The sequence below is a fragment of the Chenopodium quinoa genome, unplaced genomic scaffold (genome assembly GCF_001683475.1).
Source record: "Chenopodium quinoa cultivar QQ74 unplaced genomic scaffold, ASM168347v1, whole genome shotgun sequence".
In the NCBI taxonomy this organism is placed as follows: domain Eukaryota; kingdom Viridiplantae; phylum Streptophyta; class Magnoliopsida; order Caryophyllales; family Amaranthaceae; genus Chenopodium; species Chenopodium quinoa.
Window position 1 is genome coordinate 105,550 of NW_018742845.1, and position 12,344 is coordinate 117,893.

At 41.7% G+C, this 12,344-nt stretch overlaps 1 protein-coding gene across 2 annotated transcripts; it reads right to left on the reverse strand.

The window, feature by feature from the left end:
- Nucleotides 1–1,185: 1,185 nt before the first annotated feature.
- LOC110726042 lies at nt 1,186–6,582 on the reverse strand. 2 transcript variants are annotated; one of them, XM_021905509.1, is made up of 3 exons: nt 6,411–6,582; nt 4,667–4,788; nt 1,186–4,588 (listed from the first exon to the last, which is right to left on the reverse strand). In XM_021905509.1, the coding sequence occupies exon 3, from the start codon at nt 4,584–4,586 to the stop codon at nt 1,662–1,664; it is 2,925 nt and encodes a 974-aa protein (XP_021761201.1). In that variant the 5' UTR covers nt 4,587–4,588; nt 4,667–4,788; nt 6,411–6,582; the 3' UTR covers nt 1,186–1,661. The 2 variants fall into 2 exon arrangements, with proteins under 2 accessions (XP_021761201.1, XP_021761202.1); XM_021905510.1 differs by lacking the exon at nt 6,411–6,582 and adding an exon at nt 5,259–5,361.
- Nucleotides 6,583–12,344: the final 5,762 nt, after the last annotated feature.

The following is a 12,344-nucleotide window of genomic DNA, read 5'->3' on the forward strand; positions in this document are numbered from 1 at the left end:
GATCCCCAACTGGTAACAGCCCATCAATCCCCAACCGCCGAAGCCCTAGCAGCTATGACCGACGAGGACGAGGTTGAATTATGCCGCCATAACCTACCATGAACTTGACCACGCATATTGATTCCAGAAAGACAACATTGACGGAAAGAATTTTGTACTACACTGGTCAGATTCATGAGATTCATGAAGTTAGAGGAAAAGATGGTGTTGGTGTGAAAATGTATTCCATGGATTTGGAGAGAGAAAAGGAGACTCCATTTTTGGGGGTTTGAAGGAGGAGAGAGAAATTTGGGGCTGATTTTTGAGGTGGGGGAAAATAGTGGTGTTTTTATAAGTTGGGGTTTGGGTTGTCGCGGTGAGGGAAGGAAGACGGAGGGCTGGACGCCTGCACAGAGAAGGGGTGGCGTCGGTGATCGGGAGCCGGCAGTGGAGGAGTAGGGGCAAGGGGTGGCTGGGTTATGGTGGGGGAATGGGTAGGTCTTTTTTTTTTTTAATTATTATAAAACTTAACCATAGTTAGGCTTATAATTGCATATAAACATCATTAATATCACCATTGGATAATTATAATAAATTAGAGTTTACAAAGAAAAATAAGAATTTCTACAATTTACCACTAAGAAAATTAAAAAATACAATGTTACTAAAGAGAATTTCTCAATATTTTTTATTAGTGTTTATGCATATTTTCATTATATCAACCTTATTTCTTCGTAATATATACAAATACAACGTAATTACAAATATTAATTGTCAAATTTGTACATTAGAACTTGTATTAGTTAAACTGTCGCGATTATTATAAAACAGATGAAGTATTAGGTTCCTTCTTTCATCATCATCACCCGTTTAAGGTTGTGTTGTCGCATTCACCTAGTGTCATTGCTGATGCCAATAAAGACATTTTCACCAATACTTTGACTTCACTTTATTTAGACTACGGTACAAAATTTAATAAATATTACTAACCTATAAAAACAACACTGCAATACGCAGTATACATTGTAAACTCTTCAGCTGGTATGTAAGCATCCAGATCACATATATTGACCAAAACACAGCCAGACTACTGCAGAGACTGTATTTCAGCAAACATGATTAAAGCAGATGTCATAGACAAACAGTTGACATGGCTTATAAAACATAGAAACCTTAAAAAATTTATGAAAGAGCCGGAAAACAAGATGAATAATTAACAGGATTAGCCCACTATCTTCAGATGCATATAAATAGAAACCATACATACGAATGTAACTGCAATAGCTTAACCATTGACTGAGTGCAGTTAACCTACAAAGCATAATTTCTACACCATGATAACAGAAATGTACTGTTTCTGTTGGAATGAGACTTTACAATTATCATGTGGCTAACATTAGCAGATAGTTCGCTTCCACCTACTTAGCTCCCTTAATTACCTGTTCAATCAAAAAGGCAAGACTTGCCATGATATCAAGAATTAGAAATAATGTGGCACAAGACAGCAGACCCTCACTAGGTGAAGGATCATATCCATGCCCCAATCATGTGATGCGCCTGCAAAATATACCAGATCTGAAAGGGTTGTTTTAAGATAGTTTCCAGCATTTCAAATCCCATTAAGTTGAGATGCATTGCAGCTACAACAGCAAAAAGCGAGTCGTCAAAAGATAAGAACTGCCCTACGATTTGTACATAGAATGAGTGGGGAATGCAGCAGGATCAAGCTCCCAAAAGCCTCTTAAACTACCATCTTTCTGATCTGTGAGCCTGAAAGAAGGAATCTGATGGGAGAATCTAAGCAGTTCATATCGGGAGATCTCTCTAGTGTGAATGTTCGTCTGTGGCTTGAAAACTGAGTAGAAAGGACTAACACGCTCTAAGAACAAGACTTTAATATGTGAATTATTGTCCTCTAAGACTTCCACAATGTCATAATCGCACTTCTGCAAGTCTGCAACGACCATAGAAGCATTCCAGTTCTTGTAAAGAGCCCAAATTTCACCTTTTCGTGGATAGATACCCAACATATTCTTTCTTGCTGTTGGATCTGCACGTAGTTGATGAGAAAAAGAACTATTTCCTGTATAGGTTTGAACTTTGTTACTTTTAATCTTAAACTGGCCACAAGAAATTGGCATCTCCTTTACCTTCCATAGAATCATATCAGCTGGCGAAGTGCAGGCTTCCAGCCAGGCTATTTGCACCTTGAATTGTGGAAGAAGATCAATTTTTTTAATGATGCCATAGTATTTTGGCAAGCCATCAGTATCACTGTATAAAGCCCAAACCTGATTTAGTTGAAACTTCTTAATGGATTTCAGGTCATCAAAGTTGTAAAATTCTGGATCTGGAATGTCTTGAGCAATAACATCACTATTTAATTTGCTCCCATGCACCTGATTACCCTTACCATTATCGCAATAACTAGGCAATGAATTTTTAGCAGCCTTCGCACCAGGATTCACTTCTAATTTAGTGGATACACCAACAAAGCAAGTGTTTCCATTTGATTGAGAAAGGGTGATTTCTTCAAGGTTCAAGGTTATAGAAGCTGGGTCAAGCTCAAATGAACCCTTAGGAACATCAACCCTCTCAATACCGCTCATTCTAAACGAAGGTACCCTGTGGGAGAACTTAAGCACCTCAGCAGGCGGTATTTGTAATTCACTTTCATCTTTTCGGCAAAACAGACAAACAAAACCCTTCAGCTTACCCAACTGAGCAACATATATCCCAACAGTTTCATCATAATCAGACAGTATTTCAACAAATTCATATTCAAACTTTCTGCCACTTTCTGGAATTAAATACCATTCAGCATCCCAATTCTTGAAAATGGCCCATGTCTCTCCTTTTTTAGGATATATCAAGACAGAATCTTTACGACCGCCTTTGTCCCAACAAACCTCATGGGAGAACATAAGACGATCTTCTGTAATTTCCGAATCACCATGTTTGAATTTACCACAAGAAATTGGCATCTCGGAATTCACCCATTGTTTTCCACACACGTCATCTGGGTTAGCTTCAAGCCAGGTTATCTGCAACTTAAAGCCAGGAGAATAAACTTTCCTGACCTTGGCATAGAATCTAGGCATTGCATCTGTAGTATCATAAGCAGCCCAGACCTGTCCAAGTCTAAAGTGCTGCTCTTCCCTAAGCTTGTCAAAATCGCTAAATTCCGGGTCTGGATATTCATGAAACGTTGGCTCAGGCGTTTCAGGGCTAGAACTCAATGTGAAGTCATCATCAGCTTCAAAGCCTTTCTTGGTTGACTCAACCCCATTTTCACTTCCATCTAACTTGCTGCACTCTCCCTTGCTCTCTTTCAAAGAAGCAGAAGCAGAAGCAGAAGCAAATATCTTTGATGGATCAGGCTGCTGTCTCTTTTCTGAAGCATCTACATTTTCTTCTGTTGTGGGACAAGGCGGTCCATTGTCCTTGGCCTTTTTTGAAGGGTTCATGATATGCTCATCATCACTTGCATCTTCATTGTATGACACGTGACGTTTGTTCCGGCTTGATCTTCTAGTGCAGCAATCCCCATCACTGTCAAATTGTTGTGCCCTCAGAGAATCTGTGTCTGTTTGTGTTTCTATCTCTTCAGACTCCAGGCTACTATCTGATCCAAAACTTTCACTAGACTCCTCATGCTTCTTCCCTCTCTTACCGTTAACATTCCTGGAGGGCTTAGATGTCTGTTCCACATCCACTTTAAATGGACCTTTAGGTGCCTGCCTGGATTTCTGTGACCGACTTGCTTCTGCATATTTCCCAGCCGGAACCCCACCATTGGAAGCATGCTTCTCATTCACAGTCTCTGATCCCGTGGCATTCGCATTAGGAATGTTTTGACCAGAAAAAACAGGCTGAGTTGCATCAGATCCAGGTCGTGTACCTTGAGCAAGCATATCATAGGCAATGAAAGGCTTCTTGCAGTGCTGACAACGGAGAGCTCTATTCAGAACTTCCTTGTAATACTGATAACGAACTGCACAAAAAGGACATTGGGTCCAGAAGGTCTCCTTCCCGTTTGCAGCTTCTGATTGAGGCTGCTTTTTTGGCTCTTGATGTGTAAAATTAAATTCCTTGACATGTGAATTAGAATTGCTTGTAACATTGTTTTGGGCCCTTGCTGTTTTACCAGTGTTGAGATTCCTACTTCTCTGCTGAGGAGGCTGGTTTTGTCTTACTGGTTGACAAGATGCTTTGCATTTCATGTCATAGAATGACCTTTTTTCCTTATCCAGAAGCACTCTCTGAGCCTCCCCAATCAACTTGAATGCAGCTTCAGCGCCAGAAAATTTGTTCTTGTCAGGGTGAAGAAGAAGAGCAAACTTGCGATATTGCTTCTTAATTAATGTGTCATCTGCTTTCTGTTCAATTTGAAGAATGCCATACCAGTCTGATTCACTTCCAAACATTTTGCTCTCCGCTGAGCAGTGCACATCACAAACACAAATCATCTGAGCAATATTCTCCATATCAGGATAAAGCTGCTGGGCCTTTAGAGCAAACTTACGAGCCCCTGGAAAGTCTTTTGCTTCCAGTTTCTTCAGAGCAATATCCTTGGCCCTCAAGGCCTCTTCTTTGTTGCACTCCATAACTGACCACAATTAAACAAAATGAGCCGAGCTAATCCTTCTGGCATATATATTCAGCGAAAATTAATTAACTGTACTACCTTAGTATCTTTGTCAAGAAAACGAGAAATGCAAACCAATATGCATGAGCTGTATGGATCCTCCAAGTACCTCAGCACATCGGTTAGTTCTTGACCCTGGGTATCTACATAGAGACTAGGGCCTGCAATAAATTCAAATTGTAATATTCAGTAACAGCTAGATTATGTTTCCCCATGAGGGTACAGAAATTCTCCAAAGAGACTAATTTACAAAGAGAAAAATCAGAGTGTAACTAAGTGACTTCAACATGCTGCACAAGTAAATTATCAGATGCAAAATGCATTAAAATACATTGCAAAATATTTTAACACTATGTGCAGGCATTAACTTGCAGAAATTCCAATGCAAGATCACTCCCTCAATATAAAGCCCCGACACATTTGCCAATAAAAGTAAAAGGAAAGAGCAACAAGAACCAATCCCAAGATAAGGAAATCAGGGAGAGCAAAAATAATAGGGGGAACCTAAAAGCTTAAAACCCTCACAAAAATCCATAGATATGACACATAATATTGCTTTCAGACCCTATGCATAACTGTGCAGGTTATAGAATAAAATCAAAATTTTACTTATCAACAATTTAGTGCTTACAAACAAAGCAGCTCCTGTGCATTGAAAAGGTTTTTAATTGATGACACCGAGTATTATGTTGCTCACCAGCTCCAGTTACAATTCTTGAACCTTCTACAGCAAGTATTTTTCATAGTTTCATCATATTAAAATTAAATTCACAGTAATTTCAGATCATATGCCCCCATACACACATGTACTTGAAGCTTCCTCCAGGAATCCTATATTCTTATAATGTTCAAGGGAAAAATTGACAGGGTAATCTCACTAGTCTGCAAGTCAATACATGACTCGTCAGCACCCTCTACGAGAAAGCATCAAGTATCCTAAAATTTGGAGTGTCCAGGGCCAAATGGCTCTATAGCATTTAAAAAAAATCCACTCATTTTTCAAATACGATTATATGAATACTCATCATACCAAACATGTCAGCAAAGCCATACGCCGTTTTCTTTCTTCTCAAACCTTTTACCTTTACTTCTTTTTCATTCAAGGGGGGGCGGACACTCTTTGAAAGGATTTTCCCCCTTTCCAAAATCTAAATGCAAGTTCATTTCTCTAATTCTGAACACTTTACCCAACTAAGAGCAACCAGAATTGAATAAACCACATAACTGTAACTCTAAATTTTAAAATTTTCAGTAATAATAGGAAAATATTTCACTCAACTGTTATCAATCGACAAACGGAGAATAAGTAGAATTTCTGTAACTGTCTAATATCTTATCATCATATAAGAAGGGCTTGTTAACCTTCAGCCAAGCCTGAATAAAAGTAAACTCGGCTCGAACACAATAGGTAGGCCGGCTTGGCTCACGAGCTTTAAAGCCCATGTTTGGCTCGGGCTCCAATAGCCTCGGCTCGTGGGCTCGACTTGGCTCGAAAGTTGTAACAAATTTGAAACCAAATTAGACTCAATTATCAAATTAGGCTAGAAAATTCATATAAAAATTCCCTCGCTTAAGAAATTCAACGAAAATTAAGCATAGTGAAATTCTAGCAACAAAATGGACCACTATAATATGTCATAATTTCAGTAATTTTTAACCAATAGTTGGATAATCCACCTTAGAAGAACCCTAATTGACTACACTAAAAATTAAATCAACATAGTGTGAAACTAAACCCTAGATTGTGAAATTGACATTCGATAATTACAAGAAAACATCTTACATTAGAAGCTGCTTCAATGGAGAAGAGAAAGTTCAGAAGCCGCTTCAATGGTGAACTCAGAGTGCGATTCAATGGAGAGAGAGAAACACAGAGAGAGAGAGAGGGAGAGAGAGAGAGAGAGAAGAGTGCAGCGTAAAATAAAATCGAAAAACTCCAAAAGGGCAAACAACGAAAACATGGAGGAATTTTAATGAATCAGATGTGATATCAACCGTTAGATCTAAATAATATCCAACAGTTAAAAATCATTCTCATTTATTTATGTTCACACCTAAATGGTTATATTTAGGTCCTGTTCTTTCGAGCTATTCTGCTCTACTATGCTCTGCCCTACCTTGTTCTGCTGAAATCTGCTCTACTCTATTTAAATATAATAATTAATAATAATAATTAATATTTAATAGTTAATAAAAATAATAACTAATATTTATAGATAATAATAATTAATATTTAATATTAATTGATAATAATAACTAATATTTAATGATAAAAAATAATATTTTATATTATTTAACACATTTACTAATGTTATAAAAAGAGTAAAAAAAATCAAATAATAATAATAATAATAATAACCCAGGGTCTTCTCCTTTGACACAGTCTGGGTTATTTAACTTTGTTCCTGGACGGGTTGTGGTTGATGCAGCTCATCGGAAGCGGGTCAAGTACGAATCCAGTTGTCGGGCAATTGGATATGGTTTCCTTCTTTTCTATTTCTCTACACTTGGGGAATTAGAGAAGGAGGTGGTTGCATTGTTGAAGCGGATCCAACAGTTCTCGAAGAATCAAGACATGGGGGCACATGCTGCTGCTCATATCTTCACTAGAATAGGATTTGCTATAGCCAGAGGAGTGGGGGCCCAGATTGTATCTCGGCTTCCCACTAATTTTTTGTAGGTTGTATGACTTTGTCTTTTTTGAGATAATAATAATAATAATAATAATAATAATAATAATAATAATAATAATAATAATAATAATAATAATAATAATAATAATAACAATAATAGTAAATGTAATAATAATAATAAATAATAATGATAATAATGCGATAATAATAATAATAATAATAATAATAATAATAATAATAATAATAATAATAATTGATTAGAGGATTTTTCCCTACCAATCATCATTTGACAAGTGGACCATTCAGGCTTTGCCAAGTGTCCGCCGCATGGCCAATAGAAGCCTGCCACGTGTCAGGTGTTGATCAGTCCACCATGGACCAGTTGTGACACACCACGTGGCCTCTATATGCCAAACAGGTCAAGCGGCCACCTAGGCCCAATTTCCGTGGGAAGCCCAGTCAGCCCTAGGTTATCTTAAACCTAGTATTTGACACGTTTCCCAAGGTTATAAATACTCTAATTAATCCTCATTAAGGGGGATTCAGCAATTTAATTACTCTCACCTAGAGATCCTAAACACATTGATCACTCCTCCCCTAGAGGAACCAGATCTCCCAACCTTTACTTTTCCGCACTATTCACTCCTCATTCACGTTCTAACTTGATCGTCGGAGGCGGAACTCCCACCACAAGGAGTCTCCGTTGTTTTTCAGGTACAGGCGCGCGGATCCAGTCCCGGAATTGTAACTCTCCCGCAGGATATCAGAAAACCCCAAAACATTTTGGCGCCGTCTATGGGGAGAGTACTTTCGAGATGGAATCACAGTCTGTACCGACTCAGAGAGAGAGGCGTCCTACGGACGACCCTCATGTCTACTCAGACCAAGATACTGAAAATGAGGTTGAGGTTGAAGCACACACGGCCTCAGATGGGACCCTAACGGCCCGACGCACCCGTCACACCGAGAGGAAAGAACGGGTAGATTGCCAAGCTGGACCCAGCAATCCAGTCGGCCCAACGCCTGAGCAACAACCGACGGCTAAAGGATCCGCTCCCATTACAAGGAACGAACTCATGACTTTCATGAGGGGGTTCAAGGGAGAGATCCAAGTGTTGATTAATAAGAAGACGCCTTCTCCCTCTAAGGAGCAGTCGGCTAGAAAACCTTTTCAGTCTGGAAGAAGGAAACCTGTACAGGGTCGAGAGGCGACTCCTCACCCTAATTCTAGGAAGTGGGAGCCGCCTGTGATTGACTTAACAAGGTATCTCTTTCCCTCACCAGGGAAGAGAAAGCCCATTCGTCATGTACAAGCGGATGGGTCAAAGAAAACTTACTCAAATGTTCGACTGTTGCTAGAGCAGAAGAAGAATGACCGACTGTCAGAGTCGGCCTCTACTTCAGATTTTCAAGATAGTTTGCATAATACCTCCATGAGGTATACTCAATCAAATTATGAGAGTCAGACAGGCGGTACCTCCCGTCGATCTGGATTTCATAAGGATCAATCGGTACCGAATGTGCCATTCGTACCGCAACAACAATACTTCTTGCAGCCTCCTTTGTTTGGAGGGCAGGCGGCAAGGAACGTCCAACCATTGGACTGGAAACTCGGTTGCTAAGACTTGGAGAACAACCGTCCGCCTTCTCCAAGGAAATTATAGAGGCCGCCCAGCCGGCCAAAGTGAAGAATATGTTAGTAGGCGCCTATGATGGCACTACTAACCCAGAAGATCATCTGATGGCGTTCACCAACCTAATGTACCTCCAAGGGTTGGATGATCCCACTTGGTGCAGGTTCTTCCCAGCCACTCTCAAGGGAATCACACAACAATGGTTCGGCAACCTGCCGACTGGTTGTGTGAATATTTCAAGACGCTTGCCTACTTGTTCACCTCCAATTTTGCTATGAACATCCCTGCTAAAGAGACGACCCTTGATTTAGGGACAATTCAGCAGGGTGAGGAGGAGGGACTCCGTTCCTACATCAGGCGGTTTAACCTGATGAGGATTCAAATATAAGGGCTGCCGGATGAGGTAGCCTACACTGACTTTTTCAGAGGTCTTAAGGATGGGTCGACCTTCAAGTTCGACTTGGTCCGAAAGAGGGTTGCGACTCTCCAAGAAGCATTGATTGAAGCTGAAGCCTATATACAGGCGACTGATCTCTGTAACGCTGGAAAACAGTCGGATGGGAGAAGGTTTGACAAAAAAGAAAGCCGACCAAAGCAGTCGGCAAATAAAGATGAGAAAAAGAGAAAAGAAGTTTGGGCGGCCGACTCCTCTGGACAGCCGGCCCAGAAAAAGAAGAAATAATTCAAACCATACTCTTCCAAGTATGCGTTTAACAAGGATAGCCAAGCTATCCTCAAAGAAATCAAGGGCCGGATCTCAATTGAGAAGCCGACCCCCATGAAGGGTTCTGCAAGCAATCGGAACCAAGATAAGTTCTGTCATTATCATGAGGATATTGGTCATGAAACCAATGAATGTATTAGCCTCATGCGTTACTTGGACCGCCTGGCTGAAAAAGGCAACCTTGACTCCTATGTCAAGAAGTCTAAGGGGAATGCTCCCCCTAAACACAAGCAGTCGGCCAAGAAGAATCATCGGCAGGCCGACAGTTCAGATACTGATGACGTCGTCGTTTACACCATAGCAGGCGGCTTCTCAGGAGGCAGCCCCACTATAAGGGGCAACAAAGACAATATCAGGCGGCTAGATGTTAATTCTGTTCACCAAGGACGGACCGCCAAGAGTTCATTCCTAGAAATTGTCATCACAGAAGAAGATCTGGGAGGAGTTAGGGGGCCGCATGATGACCCCATTATCATTGAATGCAAGGTGGCCAACCAAAGAGTTGGCCGGATCCTCATAGATACCGGTAGTTCCTCTGATCTCATCAGCAATAAGTGCTTGGCAAAGCTCAAGTACAAAAATGACTGCATACATCCGGTATCCCATCCTTTAGTGGGGTTTGGAGGAAGTGTTGTACACCCAGTGGGACGAGTGGATCTGCCCATCCGCCTGGGTGAGAAAGGGGAGGGCCATCACATGGTGGTTCGGTTCTTAGTGGTTGAGGAACTCTCGGCCTACAACATGATCTTGGGACGACCCACCCTGAACAACTCTAAATCTGTCATTATCCCCTCTCTTATGCTGCTCAAATTTGAGAGGGATGATGGAACAGTCGGCTCCCTAAGGGGAGATCAGAAGATGGCTCGAGAGTGTTACCTCTCGGATATCAAACCCACTGTGGCGGCTGCTGGCCCAAGTGGTGAAAAAACTGACCTTGAGCTCATCAAGGAGGATGCGCCTGCCCAAGTAGCAGGCGTAAGAAAAGAAAGGCTACTCAATTGGGGGCCGAGGGAAAAGAAAAAAGATAGCAATCACTGGCAGTGGAGCGGCCGGATGAATTCCGCCCTCAGCCGGCTGGCGAGCATACAGATGTTGTCCTGGACGACTCACGACCTGACCGAACAGTCAGAGTAGGGACGACTGCTCTTGAAATTTTGGGTGAAGATTTTCACCAACTTTTGAAGGAATTAAAAGATATCTTTGCATTCGAAGTTCATGAAATGCCAGGCATCAGTCCTGACTTGGCTGTACATAAATTGGCTTTCAATCCAAAAAAGAAGCCGGTCAGGCAAAAGAAGCGGAACCATGGTGAGGAAAGAGGTCAAGCGGCTGCCGCCGAGGTTAAAAAGCTGCTTGATGCAGGGTTCATTTGGCAATGTTACTTTCCTGACTGGGTTGCAAATGTGGTACTAGTTAAAAAGCCGAATGGTACCTGGCGCATGTGTGTGCACTACACTGAATTGAACAAGGCGTGCCCCAAAGATAGCTACCCATTGCCAAAAATCGACAATCTGGTCGACTCAACAGCCGGTCACGCATTAATGAGTTTCATGGACGCCTACTCCGGCTTTCACCAAATTCCTTTGTGTAAGAAAGATCAGGAGAAGACGGCCTTCGTCACTGATCAAGGGCTGTATTGCTACACGGTCATGCCGTTTGGTTTGAAGAACGCCCCAACTACCTTCCAAAGAATGATAAACACGGTCTTCTTTGAACAAACTGGAAGGAATGTTGAGGCATACATAGATGATATGATTGTGAAGTCCAAGCTTCAGACGGACCATCAGGCTGACCTCCGAGAAACATTCACCACACTCAGGCGGCACCATGTCATGCTCAATCCCAAGAAGAGTGTTTTTGGGGTTGAGTCTGGAAAGTTTCTCGGATTCCTCATTAATCAAAGAGGGATAAAGGCTAACCCTGAGAAAGTGCAGGCGGTCATTGACATGCAGTCGCCTCGCACGGTCCGAGAGGTTTAGAAGTTAACAGGTTGCCTGGCAGCCCTGGGAAGATTTCTCAGCCGATCAGGCGACAAGTGCCTTTACTTTTTTTCAGGAAATAAAGAAGAAAGCAAGGTTTGAATGGGGGCCGGATGCTGAGGCGGCCTTCCAAAAACTGAAAATTCATCTGCATTCCTTACCAAGGCTAGTCAGTCCCTTGCCTAAAGAAGTGCTCTACATGTATCTCGCAGTGTCTGACCATGCTATAAGTGTCGTCCTCCTTGCTGAAAGAGACGATTGCCAGCTCCCGGTCTACTTTGTCAGCCATGTGTTGAAGAATATTGAGTTGAGGTACCCCTTAGTGGAAAAATTCGGTCTTGCTCTCTTCATGGCAGTTAGAAAATTGAAGCCTTATTTCTTGGCACATTTAGTCGTCGTATACACAGATCAGCCAATCAAGCGGCCACTCACAACCATGGAGTCGTCAGGCGGAATGATCAAATGGGCAATAGAGATTCAGAGCCTTGAAATCACATTCGAGCCAAGAAAGGCAGTAAAGGGGCAAGCATTTGCTGATTTTATTGTAGAAATGACTCGGCCCTCTGATTCTCAAATTCCAGACCAAGTTTGGAAGGTCTATGTGGACGGGAGTTCCACCTCAAATGGATGTGGAGCAGGCGTCATATGTCAGTCGCCAGAAGGCGACAGGTATGAGTATGCTCTACGTTTTAATTTCCAAGCCTCGAACAACGAGGCAGAATATGAAGCTTAACTGGCCGGTCTCCG